General features: G+C 46.7%; 1 protein-coding gene and 1 long non-coding RNA gene across 2 annotated transcripts in view; one reads left to right on the plus strand and one right to left on the minus strand.

Annotated features, from left to right (window-relative positions):
- The window catches only part of GAN (gigaxonin), a 63,400-nt gene that overhangs the window by 4,080 nt on the left and 34,763 nt on the right, over nt 1–24,557 (plus strand). Inside the window, exon 2 of the mRNA XM_043599749.1 lies at nt 24,095–24,209. Within this exon, the coding sequence (XP_043455684.1) occupies nt 24,095–24,209 (115 nt within the window). The remainder of the gene's footprint in view (nt 1–24,094; nt 24,210–24,557) is intronic.
- LOC122494511 lies at nt 668–16,507 on the minus strand. Its single transcript, XR_006300184.1, has 3 exons — nt 16,494–16,507; nt 8,365–8,374; nt 668–885 (listed from the first exon to the last, which is right to left on the minus strand). It is a non-coding gene; the product is annotated as an uncharacterized LOC122494511 (long non-coding RNA).

Below are 24,557 nucleotides of genomic sequence, written 5' to 3' on the forward strand. Positions count from 1 at the left end.
TAGCATTTATTTTTCCTCTGATAGTCTTAGCTATCATACACCAGAAGGACTTTGAGTATAAGAGGGGAAAAAAATATAAAACTCCCCTTTAGTAATAGAACCCTAATGTTAACCTGAAAAAAAGTTGGGTAGAGCATGTGTGTATCATGCAGTGTTAGGATACAGATGCTACTGGAAGGCAGGCAGGACTTTCCATGGTCCCTCGTTAAGCTCAGTAAGTGGGATGCTGCTTTCCCAGAATGCCCTCTTCCCAGCTCTTCCTCATTCTGATCCCTGAATGACATTTTCCCTTTGGTTTGCTGGAAAACTAAACCTAAATGTAGCTGACGACCTTTAAGGACGGCAACATTGAATTCGTTGGTATAACGACCCACAGAATCTTTCCTTTCTCAGCAGCCCTGAGACCTTCTGGGAAAGGTTCCCTGAGGCTTATAGGAAATTTCCCTTTCTCTTGAATATTGCAAAGTTTGCTTTGCTTCATGTCTGAGGCTCTTCTGGTTCTGGCACAATCCCATCGATCTGATATGAAGTTCAGACTCTTTTCCCTTGTGAGCTGTGGTGCTTTGGGAGTGATGTACGTGAAAAGGATTTGAAGATGAACTGATGGGTGGTTCTGCAGGGACACATGCAGGTTCCTGTCCTCTGTTCACTTTTTTGGCAGGGGAGGTGCTATTTATTAGTGAAAAATATTCCACATCCGTGATCCTTTAGAGTCAGAAGTTCTTTGAAACGATACCATTGGCTTTGGCCAGTCAGAGGTTGGAGTCATCTGACTCCCCCATCCCGTGAATGGCCCCACAGATAGCGTAGGTTTTAAACTGGCCGTTGAGCTTACCTGTCACCTTGTCCACCTGGGCCACATTCACCTGGACGGACGCGTGGTCCCTGGCCCCGATGATGCAGTTGCTGGCAGAGCACTTCCACAGCACGGACAGGTGCACGAACTCGCCCACCTTGTTCTGCACGTCCAGGGTGCCTGCTTCCAGCACCAGGAACCCCCGGGAGCGTGCGTGCAGAAAAGCCTCTATTCACTTTTGAGAATTCATTTTGTTTTGGTTTGGTTTTTTTCCTGGGGATCTGTTGGAACCTTACTTTGTTTAGCTTTTCATCCTGGAGAGTAAAGGAAAGAAAGAGTCTCAAGATTTGTGGATCCCTCGATGAGTCAGCCAACAGTGAGAACAGCAGTATTTCTCCCTTGTGTTTTCAGGGAAAGCTGGTCTTTGGAGGGTGGAGTGGAGACACTGGGCCCAGAATCCAGTCTAGATCATCTTTTTTTTTTTTTTTTCCAAGTTTATTTGTTTATTTTGAGAGAGAGAAAGGAGAGAGCCTGTGAGCTGGGCAGAGGCAGAGAGAGGGAGAGGAGAGAATCTCAAGCAGGATCTGCACTGTCAGCACAGAGCCCGTTGCAGGGCTCAAACTTGTGAACCTTGAGATGATGGGTGACCTGAGCCGAAATCAAGAGTCCGACTCTTACCGGCCGAGCCCCCCAGGCGCCCCCATTCTAGGTCATCTTGGAGCATTTTTTTTTTGGTTTGTTTTTTTGTTTTTGGCTTTGTGTGTATATGTTGTGGGGAGGGAGTCTGCTTCTGTTCTTAGAGCTTTATTGTATCATTTAAAGTTTTTTTGTGCGTGTTGACATTAAAGCATTTCTTCTGCCCAGTCATACAGGATTTAGTTGGGTGTTCTGCTGTGTAAACCCAGCCCTGTAGAGCTGTTTTGTAACAAGCATTTATTTTCTGCCGTTCCCTCTGGACGTGTTCCAAGGCCTGATTATCGATGAGCCTGTTTCGCCATTTAAATCCAAACTTTGACTCATAGATGATGCTGATGAACTACTTAAGGAGACCAGTACGATCTCTGTAGGAAGTGCAAGTTTCATGGCAGCGTGGAGATTGTCACCATCCTGTCTTTGGGCATCTGGTACCCACCCTGTACTTGAGAGGCACTAACGTCCGTTCGTTTTGTCCACTGTGTGCAGAGCATGCTGTTCGTGCCCACGTCTCTTTTCCCTTTTCTTTCACTTGTGCTTTGAGTTTGTAGTCACCTGCCTGCAGCTGCTCCCCGGTGACTGTCGTCTGTTAAGTTTCTTGGTGCCTAAGGGTTCAGCTAGAAGCTCCCGGTTCTGGAGCAGTCTTCAGCTCAGTGACGACACCTGCCTCCTGCTGCACCTTCATGGCGACGGGAGCTGAGCTGGGCCTGAATATCTTTAATGGATCTGCACCTTGTTTGTTTTCATCCACCTGCTATACGCGTCCCAAACAGCCGCATCCCAAAGAAGATGAAATCTGCCCCAGAGGGCTTACAGTCACGTGCTGCAAAATGATTTCTCCTCCTCCCCTCCCTCCCTCTTCCCCTCCTTCTTCTTCCTCTTCCTCCTCCTCCTTTTTAGTATTTGCAACTGTGTTTGATTAAATCCTTTCCTTATGTGGGTTTTTCAGATCTGATATTAAAGTATGTTCTGTTTCAGAAGACCAAAGGAGCCTTTTCTCTGGCTTCTGAGGAAACTAAGCCCTTGAAATTGGAGCTCTAAGTTCAACACAGATTACTTATTTCAGCTTAAAGGTATTTATTTATTTATACGAGATGGCGGTCGCCACTGTTAGTAGCCACGAATGCTCTAATTCTGGAGAGGGTTTTGGAAGGTTTCGAATGAAGAAGCAAACCAGTACAATTCTTGTTAGACTAGTGAGTCGGACGTAGAGTGAAGTGTTGAATGTGTAGGCTTATTGTGGAACTTTCCTGAGGATTGTTATCTTGAGTAACAGTACATGTGATAGAAATAAAACGTAGCTCAAATGAACACTGATGGATAAGTCTTCATTCTTTTGCCTTTGCCCTTTGACTTCTACCTCTTAGAGTTTGTATTAGTCTTCTTCAGTGTTCCTACAGTACTTTCTGTTAAATAGGTAGAGAGTCAAGCAAAGTGCTTTTCCATAAACTCTGTTTCTTAGGATGTAGATTTCGATAATACGGCCTAAGCGTCCGGATTACAAAGCCACTCTATCCATTGTTTAAACTGTTCATCAGTTTGTCTTATGATATCAAAGTGAGGCTTAAAATCTATTTATAATCCATCAAGAAAAACATAATTAGGACAAATAAGGAGTCATTTGGCTTATGCGTACTGTAGGTTAGTCCCTGGGGGAGCCGCACGAGCCTTCGGCAGGAGACAAGTCTATCATTTTGTGTACTGAAGCTGTAATATAAATGAATAATTTGTAAGTGGGAATTCTAGGTTAAGGGTGGAGATGTGGAGGTGTGGGGTGTGACAAGTGGCAGACTGTGGTTACAGTTCGAGATCCTCCTGTGAGCTCTCTGTTGCCTAAGACGCAGTGAGTCCAAAGAAGGAAGGACATCAAAGGCTCAGGTGAACATGGCATCTGTAGCTCTTTGGAGGGTCAAGGTCATGTGTCCATCTAAATGCCCTCCAATGCTCAGCCAGAGCTCTTGACGCCCGTGCTCAAAAGAGCAGAGAGTGAAGTCTCCTCTCTTGGTGTTTATTGCCAAAGAGTGACTTAGCTATAAAATGATGGTCTCATGTTTGCTGATTTCATTTCTCTGTGAGAATAAATTATAATATTTTTCCCTCATTCAGAGATACTAGAAAAGTAGAACACTTAGGGAAAATAAGACCTGGGTGTAATGTTGTTGGATGAAACAGCCTTCAAGCAATAAAGCTTTGAGAGGTAGCGTATATCAGAAATGGAAGAAGGAAGGGCCGGTTTTAAAAAATAGACTGTTGAGTAATGGGATGTGGGAAAAAAAAAATGTCCCTCGTTTTCCTTTGTAGAGTTAATGTGCTAATGGATTTAGAACCTTAAATGTATACTTTGCTCACAGGTATTTTGTGATTCTTTCAACTATTGAGTATTTCTGTATCTTTTTTAGGAACAATTTGAAAGACCATTTTATGCTTGTGATTTTTTTTTTAATTTTTTTAACATTCATTTTTGAAAGGCAGAGAGAGACAGAGTGCGGACGGGGGAGGGGCAGAAAGAGAGGGAGACACAGAAACAGAAGCAGGCTCCAGGCTCCGAGCTATCAGCACAGAGCCTGACGCGGGGCTCGAACTCACGGACCGCAAGATCATGACCTGAGCCGAAGTCGGCCGCTTAACCGACTGAGCCCCTAGGCGCCCCTATGCTTGTGATTTTTATATTAGCCCATAGAAATATCACGGGACATGGTTTTGTAGGCACATTAACATACCGGTAACCAATTGCCTGGGCCTCTGAATAATTGTAAATTGTTTAGTAATACTAAGCTCAAAATATCTTCAGACTTTTGTCACTTAAATTGTACCTGTCAGTCCTTGACTTGGAGGAAACCTCCCTTTTAGGAAGGGGAGGTGAGTGTGAGCCTCTTCTGACACAGTGGAGCACATTCACTGGGCGTAGCCAGAAGTTTGAGGAAAGTGGCCCTGTGCAGAGCCGAGAGATTCCTGAGATCCTGGGTTTCCCTTCTCTCCTTGCCATCGCCCGCTTCTTTTTTTTTTTTTTTTTTTTTAATGTTTATTTATTTTTGAGAGAGAGAGGGAAAGAGACAGAACGTGAGCGGGGGAGGAGCAGAGAGAGAGGGAGACACAGAATCCCAAGCAGGCTCCAGCTCTGAGCTGCCGGCACAGAGCCCGCCGCGGGGCTCGAACTCACGAGCCGTGAAATCATGACCCGAGCCGAAGTCGGACGCTCAACCGACCGAGACACCCAGGCGCCCCTGCCATAGCCCCGTTCTGCTTTGGGATGGAATTAGAGGCCAGTAGGCTCCGTGTCTGTCCGGTCTTCCATTTCCTTAGTGAAAGGAAGAGTTTCCCAACACCTGGTTTTCTTCCTACACCACAGCAGTTGTGTGTGCAGCAGTGTGTGCAGGGTGTGTGCAGTTTAGACCTACCCAAGCAGATATGGGACACTTCGGGTGGGATTGGTTGGTTAATTGGCTGTTTGTTTGTTTGCTTGCTTGCTTGCTTGTTTACCTGCCTGGCCCCTTTTAAGTACTGGTAGCACTGCCTTGTGTGTGAACAGCTTTGTTACCTGCGTGAAAATGGAAATACCTGTGGTTGGCAGGGAGGGAATACAATTCTAGTTTTTATCACCTCCTGCAGTTGGAGGTGGCGGGATGGAGGGGGCAGGAACAAAGTAGATGCTTTTTATTTCCTTTCTCTTCCGTCGTCTCTGCTGTTGGTAGGAACGTGAATTATGAAAATATGCACCACTGTCACAGCTGTTGTTCCATTATTTAGAAATGTCATCACTGCCTTAACCCATACCTTTGTACGATTGTGCTGACCCGTAGTAAACTACAGTTCAAGAATTAACTCCGTCCTGGAGCACCTGGGTGGCTCAGTCACTTGAGTGTGCGACTCTTGATTTTGGCTCAGGTCATGATCTCATGGTTCGTGGGATCAAGCCCCACATTGGGCTTTGCGCTGACATTGCAGAGTCTGCTTGGGATTCGTTTTCTCTCTCTCTCTCGCTCTCCCTCTCAAAATAAATAAATAAAACACTAAAAATATTTAACACTGCCCTTTTTTCCAAAGAAGACATATATATGGCCAACAGACACATGAAAAGATGCTCAACATCACTAATAAGGGAAATGCAAATCAGAACCACAATGAGCTATCACCTCATACCTGTTAGAAGGGGTCAAACCAAAGAGACAAGAAAGAACAGGTGTTGGCAAGGATGTGGAGAAGGAGCCCTTGTACACTGTCGCTGGGAATGTAAACTGGTAGGTCACTGTGGAAAACGGTATGGAGGTTCCTCAAAAAAATTAAAAATACAAAGACCATATGATCCGATAATTACACTATCGAATGTTTATCCAAAGAAAACGAAAACACGAATTTGAAAGATACATGCACCCCTACATCTATGGCAGCATTGTTTAAAATAGCCAAGGTATGGAAGCAACCTAAGTGTCCATCAGTAGATGACTAGATAAGGAAGATGTGGTGTGCATACACAACAGAGCATTATGCAGCCATAAAAAAGGATGAGATCCTGAAAACAAAAGAAAAAATAAAACCCAAAAAGCAAAATAGCATACGTATACATACAGAGAAAAATCCTGATGGTTGCCGGAAGGGCAGGGGGATAGGAGGTTGGGCAAAATGAGTTAAGAGGATACAGGTCTCTAGTTATGGAATGAGGAAGTCATGGGTATAAAAGGCACAGCACTAGGAATATAGGCAGTGATATTGTAACCGCGACGTATGGGGACAGAAGGGAGCCATGCCTGTGGCGAGCATAGCGTTGTGTACAAATCTGTTGAATCACTGTGTTGTACGCCTGAAACTGATGTCACATTGAATGACCACTGTACGCAACTAAAAAAGAAATTCCATTTTCAAAAAGTCAGCATTTGTCTCAAAGTATTGAAATGTACGGTTTATTAACTCATCCCAGCAAGAGTTGGCAGTAAAGGGACCTTATATCATTAGTGTTAACTGTTTAGAGACTTGATTATGGGTTTAGCCATTTGTTCCCAAACACACAAGAAGAGGCTCAGTGACAGCTAGGTGCTAGGGAGACTCTGGGGCCAGGCGATAGACAAGGGAGCTCACGTTTCACTAGTGGACAGAGTCCTGCACCTCCCGGGGCTTTGTTTTCTTTCTTGCGTGCTGGCTGCTATTTGAGTGCATCCCCCATCAACAGCGTCAAAACTGAGACACCTCACGTGGACACCTAAGTCACTCAACTGATTTTTGCTACCTCTCTGGGGCTAGTAAAGGAAATGAACATAGAGCCAAAGACTTTTCAACTTATTTCCGACGTTCACTTAAATTTTCAGTGCTGCGTATCCGAATGTTGTGCAGTAGTAGCAATTTCAGGAACAGGGACAGAATAGACTGTCTTTATTTTTAGAGTAGATCATTCTGAAAGTCTGCTCCAAAAGTAGATTCATTTATTATTTCAAAGAACTTCTGGTTTTATTTTTGTGTGTGTTTATTTGAGAGAGAGAGAGAGAGACAGTGTGAGCAGGGGAGGGGCAGCGAGAGAGGGAGACACCGAATCTGAAGCAGGCTCCAGGCTCTGAGCTGTCAGCACAGAGCCCGCCGTGGGGCTTGAACCCACGAACTGTGAGATCTTGACCTGAGCTGAAGTTGGACGCTTAACTGACTGAGCCACCCCAGGCGCCCTTCCAAAAGTATATTTAAAATGGCCCATCTGATCATTCACTACTGCAATTAAGTGACCCCAATTAATCGCATTTACAGAAACACTTACCTTTTTTTTTCTTTAATGTTTATTTTTGAGAGACAGAGCGTGAGTCGGGGAGGGTCGGAGAGAAAGGGAGACACAGATATGAAGCAGGCTCCAGGCTCCGAGCTGTCAGCACAGAGCCCGACGCGGGGCTCGAACCCACGAACTGTGAGATCATGACCTGAGCCGAAGTCGGATGCTCAACCTGCTGAACTACCCAGGCACCCTAACAACTATCTTTAAGTAGAGAACTTGGATTCTTGGTCAAGTTTCCCTAATATGCTTGTTCATTCACTAAACCTCCTGAGCATTTTTGTGCAGCACAGCTGTGTCCTGGGCACATAGGGCTCCAGGGCCCATGGAGCCCGTCAGAGGAGGCAGACAAGAAGTCTGGATGTGGTCGCTGCTACCGTGTGGATGGAGGGACCCCTGCTCTGCGGGTCTGAAGGTGCAGGAGGAGGGGGAGGATCTGATGGGAGCACGGTTGGGCTGGGGAGTAGGGCAGGGATAATGCGGGGGGCACAGAAAACGGCAGTGCTGTGGTCCAGGGCCAAGAACAGGCTGGCACTCGAGACTGGGGAGCAAAAGGACACCATCGTGCCAAGACGGTGAGTGGCGGGTAGAATGGCTCGAAACAAGATTCAGGGAGCGGGCAGGGCCCTGTCGTTCTGGGTTGGCGCTCGCCCTGCGCTCCAGTACGATTAAACTTCCCCTGCAGCGTTTCCCGGAGTTACCGAGTATGTCCTGAAGAGCTGACTGGGGAGGGGGTCGGGTGCAGGAGAGGGACCCTGTATAATCATCCCACGCAGTGTAGTGCACGTGAGAGTTGAGGTTTTATTTTAAGGGTTGTGGGCAGACGTTGAGGGGCTTTAGGAAGGAGAAGATGAAGTCTTATTTAGGAGGGTGCTGCAGTTGTGGGGACGGGAAATAAGGGGGCCCTGGGCTGGGGTTCGTCCGTGCGTCGGGATGGCGTGCCTGGGTTGGAGGTGGTAGCAGGAGGACTTGTCGGTGAGAAAACGCAAAGGGCAAGGAGATGCCAGTAAACCCTGCTTATCACTTACTGCCAGCGTTCAATGAGGGGTAGTTTTAAAAGGTTCCGTAAAGCGCAGAACCTGTTGTCAAAGTTTACAGCTCAGTTGTACACCGTTGTGTCCTTAGTTACAGGACGGAAGCTATTTTAGCCGTACGAGTAGCTGTGCTCTGAATGTGCTCCCCTTTAAGAAGGTGCCTTGGTGGTTGTGTGTCCACGGGACCGGGAAGGGACTGGTGTTGCCGGCTGATGTGGGTAGCCCACCACGGCAGCGTCGTCCTGGGCACCGGGCAGTGGCCGGTGTCCAGAATTCGGGAAGAAAGCCGCCCGTCGCTCCCGGGATGTGGGAACCAAGGACGAGGGTGGCGGAGGAGATAGTAGGTTTTTTGAGCCTGGCTGCTTCAGCAAAGTGGGGAACGCGGCATTCTGTTTTTGTGTTGAATGTGGAATAACGGTGCTGAGCACACATCACAATTACACTCTCCTGGGTCTTGGAAATTCTACAAGTGCCTCACAGATCCGTGCGTATGTGTGTCTCGGCTTGCACGCGTTTCTTGTCTCTGCCTTTCTCGACCTCCTCTTCTCCGGCAGGTACATTTGTATTCATCCTTCAGGGCCTGTTTCCAGTATCCCTTCCGTTGTAACGTTTTCCCGACTCTGCCAAATAATCACTCCCTCCTCCAGGCTCCCTTATTGTGTTGCATGTGCCTTCAGCGTTGTCTGTCCTTCATTCCGTGGGGAGAAAGAGAACAGACAGGTGGGCTGGGTACTTTCAAAGCCCTCGTCTTTATCTCTCGGGCCAGAGGCACTAAGTCTGTTACTGAAACCTCGTCCACGGGAGAGTTGAGTTGACTGCTGTCTGTGAGTACCGTCGAAGACGCAGAAGATGAGAGGTCAGGACGCTGGACACACTGCTTCTGGACAGGGGTCACTTTTTGCTGTAACATTTTACTGAATAGCTGACTGTGTACTGGAGATGGGGGAGAGGGGCAGAATAAACTGTCCTGCAGCAGAGGTTACTACAAAAGAGTCTTTAATTTGCCCTGTTTGAGATGCACAGTCGACCCAACAGGCCATTTCTGGTGCCAAGAAGCCTGGGAGAAGAAGGGACCAGATTCTTTCTTCCAGAGGAGCCGCTCCAGTGAGAGAGCTTTTGTCACGGCAGGACCAAAGAATTAATCGAGAAGCATTCATTCCCTTGACAACATTTTGGAAGGCACTTTCAGCTCTAAGTTGTTTCGAGAAGTCTGTAACAGTAAATTGTAAATTACAGAGGCGCCTGAAGCCAGAGGGCAGCTCGAAGCTGCTGGAGAGAAGGGCAGCCCAGCCTTTCTTAAAGGGACTGTGTTGGAGGCTGTGTTTTTGTTTTTGTTTTTCCCTACCGCCACCATCTCCTTTTTTAAAAGGAAAAAAACAAAAAAAAAAACCCCAAAAAACAGAAACAAAAAAAACCCCATTTCCTAGCCTTCACTTAATGCTTTGGTTTGAACTGCCTTAAAAGGATGAATACAGAGACAATAGTAAACGCATATCAATTCTTACTTTTCCTTTGAACGTTTTCAGTTCTAGCTCCTCTGCCTTTGAAATGGCATACAGCGTCCTTCTAACTCTGCGCGTTGGGAAAGAGAACGGAAGGTGGGTAGACACTTGGAAGGGAAGGTCCGTTTGTACCCCGCGGCAGAAGAGACGCAGAGGAGCCAGTTCTCGGTCAGCGCTGTGAGAAGCGCCCCCAAGTGACAGGGCTGGCGCTGGACGTGACCACGGTGCGTGGGGTCCTCACGGGCACAGAAGGCGCCTCTCTCAAATGGCCTCTGAAAATGCATCCCGGGTAGAAAATCTGGAACTGTCTGACAGGTCGTGGCACGAATGTCTTTGTTTTATGCGCGTTTCCGAAAGGTCAGGGTGTGACCAGGACCAGGGCTCCGACTTGTTTCATTCTAGAGGAATTTTTTGCTTCACAAGTTGCTGCATCATGATCCTGCCTTTGAACTCGTCTTAAAATTTTAACGTGCGTTTTCAAACCTCGTCTTCTAAGAGGTGACTTTTATTGACTGCTTTACTTGTAAAATTACAAGAACCAGATTTAAATTTTAAGAATCTTTTTTTTTTTTTTACACGCACACACACACAAAAATCATGGAAAGTCACATGAGAATTACTTGTGTCACCCTGAATTCTGGTTGTGAACAGGGTAGTTAATTGTTGTAGTCGTAAGCCAAGTGGACCTATCACTTACTGTTCATCTTTCCCTGGAAGTCATCTTATAGCCCTCCTGTCTCACAGCTCAGTATAACGCCCGTAATCATCCTTGTAAATGGCCAGCTGTTACTACATCATACTGCTGTGTGATGCAATTTGCTTCATCATTCCCCTTTGACATTTTAATTCCCAGTTCTTTTTTCTTCTGAATAGTGACTCTATAAACATATTAGAAAAAAAAAAAAAAAGCTTTGGTGTTCTTTTTTCTTTGTACTTTTTGTAGGTGCATATAAACCCACTTTGGGGGCTGTGACCCCAGGATATATGTTTCTGAAGATAGAAACCACCCAGGAAGATTGGATTATCACGTAAAGGCCCTGGCGTATCTGATGGGTTTTTTTCCCCCTCAGGTCCATCACGATGGCCTTGTCACTTTCGCAAGAGTTTTCTCAAAGTTACTGCTATTTTGCATATCTGTTAGACTGGAGTTTCAACTGTTGTGTGCTTACTCCTGTAAAAAAATATTTAGGGGCGCCTGGGTGGCTCAGTTGGTTAAGCATCCGACTCTCAGTTTTGGCTCAGGTCATTGTCTTGCGGTTTCGTGAGTTCGAGCCCCACACTGGGCTCTGCAGAGCCTGCTTGTGATTCTCTCTCTCCCTTCCTCTCCCTCTTTCCCTCCCTCTCCCTCTCCCTTTTTACCCCTCCCCCACTCACACTATCTCTGTTTCTCTCAAAATAAATAGATAAACTTAGTAAAAAACAATTTTTTAAAAAATATTTAGAGCAGGGGTTGATAAAGTTTTTCTGTAAAGAATCAGAAACTTTTTAGGGGGCGCCTGGGTGGCTCAGTCAGCTGAGCAGCTGACTTTGGCTCGGGTCATGATCTCGCGGTTTGTGAGTTTGAGTCCTGCATCGGACACCTTGCTGTCAGCACAGAGCCCACTTCGGATCCTCTGTCTCCCTCTCTCTCTGCCCCTTCCCTACTCATGCTCTCTTAAAAATAAAGTAAAAATTTTTTTAAAAAAAGAGGTATTTCAGGCTTTTCGGGCCACCTCTGTCACATATTCTTCTTTGTTTTTGTTTTAACAACCTTTGAAAAATATAAAAACCACTTGTAACTCGAAGGGCATACAGAAACAGGCTGTAGGTTGTAGTTTTTGTTGACCATTGATCGTAGAGTATTAAATTTTTTAGACTTTGGACGTGGAAACCCTAACTCTGATGATCATCTCTAAAGCTGTTTAGATCAGGTAATGATGATTTGCAAGCCAGCCTCACACTGAGCAGAGATGCACAGTCCAGGCTGATTCTCCCTGGCCCGCTGTCCCGTCTTCTCTTTCTTCCAGGAGATTGTTGTGTTGCATAGCTCTTCCTTCTGCAGTTCGTATTTTTTCCCTTCTATTCTGGCTCCTTTGCCCCAGCACAGAGACGTGCTCACGTCACCGCCACTACTGACACGCAGGAGACGTGCAAATGTCCTGTGGATGCGTCTCTGCATCCTCTGCTAGAACCGCCTGGTCCTTCAAACAAGAGTCTCTCTTTATCTTGTCCGTGGTCTCCCCTCCTCTTTTTCCTTCCCTCTTTTCCTATCTTACCACTCCATAAAACTGTTCTTTTAAAATTGCTAAGGGGTACCTGGGTGGCTCAGTTGGTTAAGCGTCCAGCTTCCTCTTAGGTCATGATCTCACGGGTCATGGGTTCAAGCCCCACCTTGGGCTCTGCCCTAACAGCTCAGAGCCTGGAGCCTGCTTCAGATTCTGTGTCTCCTTCTCTTTGTCCCTCCCCCACTCATTTTTTCTCTCTCTCTCTCAAAAATAAATAAACGTGAACAAATTAAAACAAATAAAATTGCTAAAATAGAATTGCCAAATCTAGCGAAAACCTGGAAGTGTTTATCTGACTTGACCTGTCTGCCGTATGTATCATTCGTGGCCATTCTCTTGACACCTGGTCTCTCCAGGCTTCTGTGATGCCTCTGGTCCCTTTTCATCTGCAGTTGGCTTTGCTGGCTCCCCTCCCCGTCTGCCCCTATACGTGATAAGGTGACGCGGCCCAGGTTTCTGTCCGCCCGTCTGCCCTCTCACGACATCATCTACTCCAGAGACGTTGCCTGCTCCTTGGCCTCTCTCCTGAGCACCAGGCCTTGACGGCCTGCTGCAGGGCCACCCTGCCCCCCAACCCTGGCAGGCTAGCTCCCCTACCCCAGGTGGGTGGTCCTCCCTTCACTGGGAGAAACTGTGGGTCCTTGGGGATGCACCTCCCTCTCCCTCTGCACCTAGCGATGCCATGGCCCATCATTTTGACCTCTCAGATCTCTGCAGCCTGCCTCGCCTTCACCATCACTGCTGCTCATGTTCCAGCTGTTACTAATTCCGAATGGTGACAGAACTGGTCTGTCTGCCTCTGTGCTCGGTCCCCATCAATCTTCCACACTGCTGCTACCACAGTGATGCTTCTAGAATGTAATTAATTACATAATACTTAAAACCAATGTCTTCTGAGACGTGGTTGATTCAGGTACTGGAGCAGGAAAAATACTCCGTGAGCCTAGAGTATTTGTGGCAGAAATAAGGAGGTGCTCTAAAGACCATAGAGCCGACGTGAAAGAACTCTGAGTGGCCAAAGCTGTGGCATTTTGAGCAAGGAAATGAATACCAGTAACACTGGAATAAAAGCCACAGAAAAGAAGAAACATCCATGTATGTAGGCATGAGTGAATGAATGAGTGGATAAGTAAATAAATGGAGAGAGGAAATAGCTCTTATAGAAGAATTTACATTAATAAATGTGGGCAGAATAAGAGATTTGAAAACCATGGGGCACTTGGGTGGCTCAGTCGGTTAAGCATCTGACTTCTGATCAGGTCATCATCTCACGGTTTGAGCCCCACATCACACTCTGTGCTGACAGCTCAGAGCCTGGAGCCTGCTTTGGATTCTGTCTCTCTCTCTCTGCCCCTCCCCCCCGCTCATTCTCTCTCTCTCTCTCTCTCTCTCTCTCTCTCTCTCTCAAAAATAAATAAACATTAAAAATGTAAAAAAAAAAATAGAAAATCATCATTTGAACACCATACTAATAATTGTTACAGGCAAGATCCACCAGTAGATACTAAAATTAGTGGGCAAGAGTTTGAGGAGAAAAGGATATTCGTATGTTTTCAATTATCCCTCTATTAGTTGGAATAATAACAAAGGGATAAATAGAGACTTTAACTTGAAACCCAGTAGACACCATCTTGGGCGAGTGGCCAAGGTTAATATCATACAGATCAACATCCTTATACGATGCACAGAAGGACGTCACATCACATCTGTAGGGTTCCTGTGCAAAACAGATAGCCTCAATCTAATCATAAGAAATTAAACCCAAGTCGAGGGACCTTGTGCAAAATAATTAATAAGTAGTCACCAAAGAAGGCCTTGAAAGATGGACTGGTACAGTTTGGAGACACAATCGTAAACTGACGTTTGGAACCCTAGATTGCACCCAGAGAGAGGACATTACAGGGAAAACTGGTGAAATCCGAATAGAGTTCATAGTTTATGTAACAGTATTGTACCAATCTTTAGTTCTTAGTGTTGATAATTGTAGTAAGATTATTGAAACTATTAATATTAACAGAAGCTAGATGAAGGGTATACAGGAACTCTATGATTAACTTTTATGTAAGTCTAAAATTATTTTTTTTATTTTTTAATTTTTTTCAATGTTTATTTCTGAGACAGAGAGAGACAGAGCATGAGTGGGGGAGGGACCGAGAGAGAGGGAGACACAGAATCAGAAGTAGGCTCCAGTCTCTGAGCTGTCAGCACAGAGCCCAGTGCGGGGCTCAAACTCACAAACCGGGAGATCATGACCTGAGCCGAAGTCGGTCACTCAACCAACTGAGCCCCCCAGACACCCCAAGTCTAAAATTATTTTAAAATCAAAAGATTTGGGGCCCCTGGGTGGCTCAGTTGGTTGAGCATCCAACTCTTGGTTTCGGCTCAGGTCATGATCCCAGGCTCGGGAAATCAAGTCCCACGTCAGGCTCCTCATTGAGCGTGGAGCCTGCTTGGGATTCTCTCTCTCTCTGCCCCTCCCCACCGTCAAAATAAACATTAAAAATGTACATCTAAAAGTGCTTTTAATAAAAATTAATAAAAGATTTACAAAAACCCAACAACTCACGTGCAGCTCCATTTCCCTCGAGGTGAAGTCCACACTGTGTGTGTGTGTCTGTGTGTGTGTGTGTGTGTGTGTGTGTGTACAGGTCCTCCAGGAGCTGGCTTGCTCCACCCATGCTGTGTTTCTCTTGCTCCGGCCTTGTTGAACTATTGCACCTGTCGTTCCTTGAATGTACAATGCATACATCATCGCATTTCGCGGCCCCCCTTCTCAGTGTAAAACACCCAGCTGAGGCCCGGTGCAGGTGTCACCTCCGTGAAGCCTTTTCTGACCCCTCTCCCCAGAGAGCTGACTTTTTGCCCCCCTTGTACTTAGCACGGCACCTGCTCCACGGTATTTACAATGTAGTATTGCAGCGTCCCCTTGGTCTCCTCCTGCGTCACTCCTGTGACAGTTCCTCAGTCTTCCCTCAGCTTTCTTGGCCTTGGCACTTTGGGTGGGTGCTCTTCAGTTATTTGGTAGACTGTCCCTCCCCTTAGGTTTGTTTGATTTCTTACAGTTAGATTCAGGGCATTGCATTTGTGACAGGAGTGTACCACAGGAGTGATGTGGCGTCCTTCTCCGTGCACCCAGTGAGGGCCCCCTAACGTTGGTTTGTCGTAACATTGCTAATGTTGGTTTCATCCTGTGGTTAAAGATGGCGTCCCCTGGTTTAATCCACTGTTTCTGTGTAATTAATAAGTCAGTTAGGGGGCGATACTTTGAGATCATGGAAGTATCCCATGCCTCACCAACTTTCACTCGCTTACTTTCGTGTCCACTTGTGCCTTGTAACTTAGTCACTCCTTCTGTTATTTATTAGTTAGACTCCAGACTTCCTGGCTTATGCAGCTGTGTAGAGAATAGCCCCACATCCTAAGGTGGGGTCAACCTGGGGAAGAACAGCCGTCCAGCAGGCTGGAAAGAGATTTATTGGGGGGTATAATGCTAGAGGCTTCACACTCCTAGAAATAAATAACCGTAACGTTTCACTTTACTGACTGAAGCCCGTGGTTAGAGGTAATGGTTTGTGAGTTCCTCGAGATTGGGGCCCACCCCCTAGCTGAGGTCTGATTTCTGAATCCATACCTTATAGCAAAGTCGCTGGCCTCGCACTACAGTTTTTACTGGGTTGGTCACACTTCGTGTCTCTCCCACCAAGGGTCGTCGTGCCTGTGCAGGTGTAAGTGATGTCACTCGTAGCTGTGCTTGTGCACAGTCCCTGTGATGGCCCCACCCGACCCTGGCACCTAAGCGCACACACCGTCCTGCTGCCGAAGGTGGTTCCCGCTTTGTGTGTTCTCGTTTCCAAAAGCATTATCTTCCTTCAGATTCGTTTTTCCTTTGTTCAGATCACATGACTCAAAGGCATACACTTTCTGTGCTCATATCTCTTCCAGATATTGATGTAATTGGTTCCTCAGAGCAGATCTAAATGGGAACACTGTATTTCATCTGCAGAGCGGATGATGTGCTGCTATCAGACAGAAAACAGAAGACGTGTTTGTGACCCCTTGTGTGCAGCGAGGGAGGGGCAGGGAGGTGGTCAGGGATGGAGAGCACTGTGGCCAGGACCTCTCTGGACCTGTTCCTGCATCTTCTGTAGTGAAGTGGTTCTGTTCCGGCTTCCGTACTATAGGCCTGGTTGGTAGGGTGACTCCTGAACAGCAAACCCTTCGTTTTCCGGAAACCTTTCCCAATCTTTGCATTTTTCCGTGCAGCGCACCGGGGGTGGTGAGCAGAGTGAGATGAGGGAGCGTCCAGTTAGTTGGGTCCATTCGCAGGCCACAGACCTCCCGTACGGCCACCTCAGAGTCCAGCATACACGGGCTGGAGCACACAGGCAGGTGGTGGCCCTGTGGGCATTCGGGTCGCTCTGCCGTAGCGGAACACGGGCTTCTGGAATTGCCGACTACAGCACACGTCTGTAGGATGCTCCCCTCGGTGTGGCCGAGCCAGCGGGATACTGTGCGGAAAAGCTCACAACCGTTCGGCCGGTCAGTAATGCTGTGTCTACACGGGCTGCCCCTGCGCTGCTGTTATGTTCAGCTCATACATACTTGTCAGGTGCCCGTTCAGAACCAGCCACTTCATGAGGTAAGGGGGTGGAGCGGTCAACAAGACAGAGTCACCGATGCGGTTTATGAGACGATGATAAAGTCTCTGCAGAAAAATAAAGCAGGGAAGGGAGGAGTGGTGTTATTTTCGACAGTGTGGTACCTGGGCTACTCTTTGGAGCAGAGACCTGAAGTGAGTGAGGTCCGAAACCATGTGACTGGGGAGTCGGGGGGCGGAGGGAACATTCCAGGCAGCAGGGGATGTGTCACAGTCAGCTGAGGAACTCTTTAAATGTACAGTCTTGGACCTGACTCAGTTGGTCTGGGATGGGACCCAGGGATCTGTTTTTCTATAAGAGCTTCCCAGAAGATTCTGGGAAGCCAGGTTCAGGAGCTCCTCTTAAAACCCTTTCAAATTATGAGTCATTGCAGGATCTGTGTGAGGAGGGAGGTGTTGGGTGGTAAGCAAGTGAACACTGCAATCCGTCTAGGTAAAAAGAGCTGGAGGCGAAGAGAAGGGAGTGGAGGGAGATTCATGGAAATAGTGAAGGGGAAGAAACAGTTCAGAGCCTCCAACAGCATGCGCCCCACTGCTGTCCCGCTATCCTAAGGGAGGAGTGCGGCCCGGGCCCCGTTCTCCTCCCTTTCCCGCCTCCCACTTGTGATCTGTGCCCTAGCCGTGCAGGGTTAGGCCGGGGGTGCTTCCTGGCCAGGTCCTGTGGCATCGCGCCCGCCCCTGCTTCCCCTGCCCGCTGCTCCCTGACTTACGCCCTGTGGGAAGAGCGCTGAGTGACTGGTGACTGGCTCGTTAGCCTGCACCAGTGCCGGTGCCGTGGGAGGGCGCTCACCTAGAGGCCCGGGGCACCTGCTTCCTCTCCCACCGTGGGGGGGGGGGGGGGGGCCTGGGGGCTTCGTTGGGCCGCCCACCGGGACCCTTGCTCCTGTCTCAGGTACCCACATAAATGCTTTTCTTTGATGGAGACGGTGTTCTTGGGTGGCAGGGCGCTGAGAAAGACGGGTTCCTGCTTTCCCACCCGTAGGAAAGCAGGCCATAAAAGGCCTTGTCATAAGAGGATGCCATCTGTTGATGGAAATCTGACCTGCAAATTTGTAGTTCATTAAGTTGAATGGGGACTAAAACAATACATTTTTAAAACAGAGTTGATTTTTTTTAGAGCAGTAAGGTTCACGGCCAAATTGAAAGGAAGGTACAGATGTGTGCCACGTACCCGTTTCCCCCTGCGTGCACAACCTCTCCCATGGTCAGTGCCCCCACCAGAGTGGTACGTCTGTTACAGTTGATGGGTCTGCCCTGACCTATCGCTGTCACCCAGAGCCATGGCTTGTGTTAGTGGTCACTTTGGGTGGCGTACATTTTGGGGGTTCAGGCAGATGTACGATGATGGCGATCCGTCATGATTGCCTCATACGGAAGAGTTTCACTGCCCTAAACATCCATTTCGGATGTGGTTTTTAGGAGCTCGTGAAGATCAAAAAGGAGGGGGGAGCATATATAAAACAGGTTCCCCCCAGGAACGTAAATTCTTAGTTGGGCATGGAAGTGGGGAGCCTAAGCCCCTCTGCACGTACCTCAAAGAGCCTGATACCGGTAGTGGCCCAATTTGAGGTGACATGAATCACTTAAAACTCTGTGAGTAATGCCCGTGAATCACCCCAGAATTTCTGTAAATCTTGACTTAAACATTACATTCTCTTGCATTCTATTTGAGTACATTTCCTTGCTTTTAGACTTATTCTCTGTCCCTGTTCCATCAGATCCCATTCAGTGATGTCTAAAGTGGTTCTTGGAAGAAGGAGGACCAGGCCCGGTTCCCTGGGCATTTAGACACCTTGAACTTTCTCAGCACTTGGCAGCCAGTGAGAATAGAATTATTACAGCAGCTTCTTAGCTAGTAGCCAACAGCTTTTTTTCTTACAAAATCACTCTTCAGTGTTGCCAAGAAAAAAACAAAACAAAACAAAAACCAGAAATTGATTTTGTTTCACACCTGTTCAACTTCAATAGGATGGAAAATAAATGTTCACCCAGAGGAAACATAAACTTGCACGGCACAACCCACAGAAGGCATGTCATAAATCGTACCTCACCGGTTGGCTTGTGGGACACTCCACAGGACGCCTCCAGAGCTGAGTCTCTGCGCTAACTTGATGGCCTGTTTCAGCAGCTTTGTCCAGAAACGTATGGGGGCTGGAGAGCTCCCAGATCACCTTATCTAACCTCTTCTTGTTACAAACGAGAAAACAGGGGCAGAGAGGGGAAATGTCTTGCCCTAGAAACAAAACTGGGGAAGAATGTGACGAGCGTGGATATTTATATCTGAACACCTGAGGCCCAATTTTATACTACTCTCAATTATTTCTACTTTTTTCAGAGTGTGATGAAATTCTCCAAAGTGATATGTTAAGGCTACCGCATTTTCCAGGAGAGAGTTTATAAATCGACATCACATCACAATAAAACCCAAGGGTATTGTGACTTCCAGTAAATTTACATCTGACCCCATAGCTTCCTAGAGCACAGATGAAGGACAGAGAAAAGAACAGTTGATTTGCCACCTTTTTTTTTTTTTTTGATGGGCTTTCAGAGCAAAACTCAGTTATTAACGCATTGGGTTAGGTTTTTTTTTTGTTTTTTTTTTTTTAAGTCATTAACACACTGAGTTCAGTTCACTGACTTCTCAGTTGTCTGTGGCAGAAGAGAGAGAAGTGGTGTGTACAAGACAAGAAAATTCTAGATAAAAAAGGGAAAGCTGTGGAGAAAATGTGTTGGTCTGGAGAGTGAGAAGGGTAGTTAACTGGTGGGTCTTGTATACATTAAGGTATTTACTGAAGGAAATAGATGTCAGACAGAATGGAACAAAAACTAACAGGATTAAGAGACTTAGTTGGGGAGTCAGAAAAAAATGAAGACAAAAAAGGGGGAGAGGGGCCCCTGGGTGGCTCAGTCAGTTAAGCGTCTGACTCTTGGTTTCGGTTCCTGTCGTGATCTCACAGTTTCGTGGGTTTGAGCCCCCATCCGGCTCCACGCTGACAGCAAAGCCTGCTTGGGATTCTCTCTCTTCCTCTCTCTCTCTCTGTCTCTCCCCCTCCTCCACCTACACTGTCTCTGTCTCTCTCAAAATAAATAAATAAATTTTTTAAAAAGGGAGAATGAGACACGTTTGAGGTTACTAAGTTGGAAAGGGATGGCAGCTCTCCAAGAAATGAGAGAACAGAATGATGGTAGGCTCTGAAGCAAGACTATTTCAAAATAGATTTGAGTGACTCTTACCAGCTAGGACTGGAAGGGACTCAAGAGCAGCTTTCACTGTGTTCTTGATGGACGGGTGGCCACCCAGCCTACTAGGACATCACCTGCACACCGGCGATGGGCTGTGAACGGTTACCTGCCATAATGCAGGTGCACACATGGAGGTCAAGAATTTAGAAACTTGTCACAATTTGACAGAGTAATTGTATGTCTTTTGAATCTGATGATAAGATCATTGGAGCCTGCATTTTATTATGTGTCTTTTATTTCATTTTTTTTAATAATTCATTTTTTCGTTGAGGTATAAGTGACATTATGTTAGCTTCTGGTGTACAACATAATGATTTGATACTTGTATACATTGTAAAGTGATAGCCACAGTAAGTCTAGTTAACAGCTGTCACCTTACATAATTCCAATTTTTTTTTCTTGTGATGAGAATTTTTAAGGTGGTCTCTCTCAGCAACTTTCAAATATGCAGTACAGTGAACTGTAGTCGCCATGTGGTACATCATATCCCCATTATATTTCTTTCTCATGTTTGTTTATTTAATGTTTACTTTTAAGAGAGAGAGACAGCACAAACAGGGAAAGGGCAGAGGGATACAGGATCTGAGGTAGGCTCTGAGCTGTCTGCACAGAGCCCGATGCGGGGCTCAAACTCACGAACCGCGAGATCATAACTTGAGCCGAAGTTGGACCCTTAACCGGTTGAGCCACCCCGGTGCCCCTCCTCATTATATACATATTTCACAAGATATTCATCTGGGATGTACCAAACCCACCATGGGGAATTTGAGAAGCATCAGTTGGCCACTCAGAGGGGTCTGGAGACCAGCAGCATCCGCTCCGCCTGAGACCTTGTTACAAATGCAGAAACTCAGGCCCCGCACGGATCTTCTGAATCAGGACCCCTGGATGGCTCTTACGAACGCTGAAGTTTGAGGAGCCCCGTGCTTCAGTCCTTTCAGTGTCGGACGGGTGAAATAATTAGAAATTCTTCCTCATGCTGCTTCTGGTTCCGCTTCACCGTACCTGACATCACGCAGGAAGGAGATCTCCTGTGATAGCACTTGAAAAACCGCTATCAATTCAAACACGTATTTTACAAATAATTGTTGAAGGTCTATTCTTTGCAAACCGCTGGGCTACGTTGTAGAGTTATGGTGATAAAGAGGACTCTGGCCTCAAGGAACTTCCAGTTAAATAGATAGGAAATGGGGTATGTACTTAAATATTGCAATAAAAACAGAACTTGATGAACCCATAAGATAAAGTGCTTGGGAAATTTATAGCAGGAGAAATTATTTTTGCCTGCATGGAGGTGAGGGCAGAGGTGCAGCCTGTGGAGGATGGGGTGACCGAGAAGCACTTTTTGTAGAACTGGCATTTAAACCAATCTTTACGAGACGGGTAGGAACTAAATGTGCACGGACGGTACCAGGAGAGATCAGAAGCAGGGTAGGGAGACGTGGGGCAGGTGTAGGGATCGGAACTTAAACCATTATAAAGCTTTGTGATTTAGCCTTCAGATGTTTAGAGACTTCGAAAGTACAGTGATTCGTTTTTCGTGGGCTTTGAAAGGATCTGCTTTTAGGGAGGTCTGAAATAGTGCTCATATCTACAGGACTCTTTCTTAGCCATTTCTCCCTTCCACCTGCTGAGAGAAAACTGTACTTGTTAAAAGGGATCCTTCATTGTGAAAACACATGACACTATAGTCAACTTTTTTTTTATGTTTATTTTTTGAGAGAGAGAGAGAGAGAGAGCGTGAGCAGGGGAGGGGAAGAGAAGAGGGGAGCAGAGGATCCAATGTGGGCTCCGCACTGACAGCAGTGTGCCTGATGTGGAGCTTGAACTCATGAACCGCGAGATCTTGACCTGAGCCAAAGTGGGACGCTCAACCGACTGACCCACCCAGGCACCCACCACCACCACCACCACCACCCCCCCCCCCCGCCCCCGGCCCTTTTTTTTCTTAAAGTATAGTTAACATTTTTTTTTTTAATGTTTATTTACTTGTGAGAGAGAGAGAGCAAACGGGGGAAGGCTAGAGAGAGAGGGAGACACAGAATCTGAAGCAGGCCCCTGGCTGTGAGCTTGCTGTCAGCACAGGGCCTGATGCGGGGCTCAAACTCACGGACCGCAAGATCATGACCTGAGCCGAAGTTGGCCGCTCAACCGACTGAGCCACCCAGGCGCCTCTTATTTTTTATTTTTTAATGTTTTTTTCTTTTTTCTTTTTGAGAAAGAGAGGGGGACAGGATCAGAAGCAGGCTCCAAGCTGACAGCAACAAGCCTGATGCGGGGCTCAAACTCATTTACTGTGATCATGACTTGATCCAAAGTTGGACGCTTAACCGACTGAGCCTCCAAGGTGCCCCTGAAATACCTCTTGAGTAAAACAATTTATTTCAATAGGAATTGTAGGGGCAACAGCAGACCTGAAATACAGGGAGGAAACAAGGCTGTCTACGTATCTTCTTCGCATTCTGTCCCATCAGTTTCATTTTCTCGGGGTCTTCAGGGGCTCCCAAGGCTTCCCGAGGCTTCCCGCTGGCACCAGGATGGACTGGCTTCCTTCTGCTTGTATACAGACAGCTGTTGCCCTAAGACCATTCTGCACCATTCCCTGCATTCACTGCACTTCTTCCCAGAGTTGGGCCATGTCTTTCCATGACTGAAATCTTCCTTTTTCTTGATGTACTCACTTGTTTGTTGGGGCACGTTTTCCAGCAGCACACTGAGAAGGCCGCATGGGAGATCGTTTGTTTTGAGACCACGTACAGCTGAAAATATCTGCCCTATCCTGACATTTGGCTGGTTATAAAAATGTAGGTTGGAAATAATTTTCCTTCAGAATTTTGAAGTCATGTGCTCTTGGGGTAGACCTATGTCCTTATCTTTGGGCCTTTGCTTTCAGGGCTGATCAAATCCTCCAGGTATTTTTGTCTGGAGAATATAGGTCTGGTTTTCAACATTTTAAGAGCAGAATTGAGGGGGAAAAGATTGATGGTCGCAGCATTCAGTATGTAAACAACTCTTTGCTCTCTCTGTTTCGGGTGCAGTATATACCCACCCTCAAACGTGCCTGATATTCCCCCCTGTCCAGACCTAGCCTCAGTCTTACACCCTTCAGGGTGTAAATCACTTATCTTCCGCTGGCGCTGGGGAGGGCCTCACGGGGAGTCGCATAGGTACGTGGAGGCAGGACCTGGCAATTCGACTCCTTATCACTACCGTCACCCTGCGTGTGTTTTCTGCTCATGACTCACCCTCCTTTCACAGCTGCCCCTTACGACCAGTTCCCAGCCTCCAGGGGTGGGGTTGGGATCTTAAGTCAAATTTAGGTTCACTGCTAAGCTACAAACATCTTTTAGATGTCAAGTAAGGTCCCAGCTCTTAAACAAGACCTAAAAAGCATTCACTGTGAAAAAATTCTTCACGTTCTTCATCACCTTTAACAAAAGTGCGAAGCCTGCCGGAGGATTAATATCAAGACTATAATACAGAACTCCCCCACCTCAATACAAAGACAATGAGCCCAACTTTAAAAAATGATCAAGAGACTTGAACGTAGCGTGTGTTTTGCAGAAGAGGAAACGCACGTGGCCACAAACAAGAGGAGATATTCAGCACCTGTGTGGCGAGGGTGCTGTGGCTGCAACCCCCAGGAGAGCGGTTCCGTGGGTACAGGAATAACAACGAAGCAAAGGAAGATCGAACCCAGGATTTAGGGTGGATAGTCACTGCAGAGGGGTGACTGGGGAGAAGGAATGTGTGGGTAGGAGCAGGTGGAAGTCAAGGTCCCAGCTTTTGTTTTGGGTGGTAGGCTCGTGGGGTCCTTGTTACATTATTGAAAATAATTAGGTAATTACATACATGAAAAAAATAAGCCTAATGGGGTGGGTCTCCCGAGGTGAAGTAGACAGAGATCCTTGCTCAGGTGGATCTCAGTTCTGTGATTGTCTGTTTTGGTTTTTAAGAAGTCGTTCTGAACCCTGGAACAAGTGTTTTGTAGTTGAAAGTTATAAAAATATCTGTATATTAACCTAAAGTTAAGAAGCTACATTTCCCAGCTGGGGTTCATATGTTGATAAACAATCTACTTTATAGAGTTTTACTGCATAAATATTTACAGCTATGTCTGTTCTTTCATAGAAATTTTACATTTTTTTCCCTTTCTTAGGACAAAGTTAAACTATAACCCTCCAAAAGATGATGGATCAACCTATAAGATTGAACTTGAAGGGATATCGGTAATGGTTATGAGAGAGATCCTGGATTACATCTTCAGTGGGCAGGTATGATGAGACACACAGGGAGGAAGACTAAGGAGAAGCCTCTCAAGGTCAGGGTCTCCTTCATCATTCTGTGACGGAGCAGCCCCACCCGCTTCATCTGTCATTGTCCGTGTGGCGCGCCTCCCCTGCTGGGAATAGTACCCAACTCTGTTCTTGCCGGGCTCTGTTCTTAAGAGCAGACTGGGTAGAATCTTCACCCCGTACCGGTTTTTGTATTCACCATTCCGACCTCCACCTTCCATCGTGAGAGAGGAAGAAACTGGGTGCTCCTTCCACGGCTGTCTTTTTTTGTTTGTTTGTTTTTAAATCTTAATCCCCATCTTACTCTGTACCCATAGCCTGGAAATG

The sequence above is a fragment of the Prionailurus bengalensis genome, chromosome E2 (genome assembly GCF_016509475.1).
Source record: "Prionailurus bengalensis isolate Pbe53 chromosome E2, Fcat_Pben_1.1_paternal_pri, whole genome shotgun sequence".
In the NCBI taxonomy this organism is placed as follows: Eukaryota; Metazoa; Chordata; class Mammalia; order Carnivora; family Felidae; genus Prionailurus; species Prionailurus bengalensis.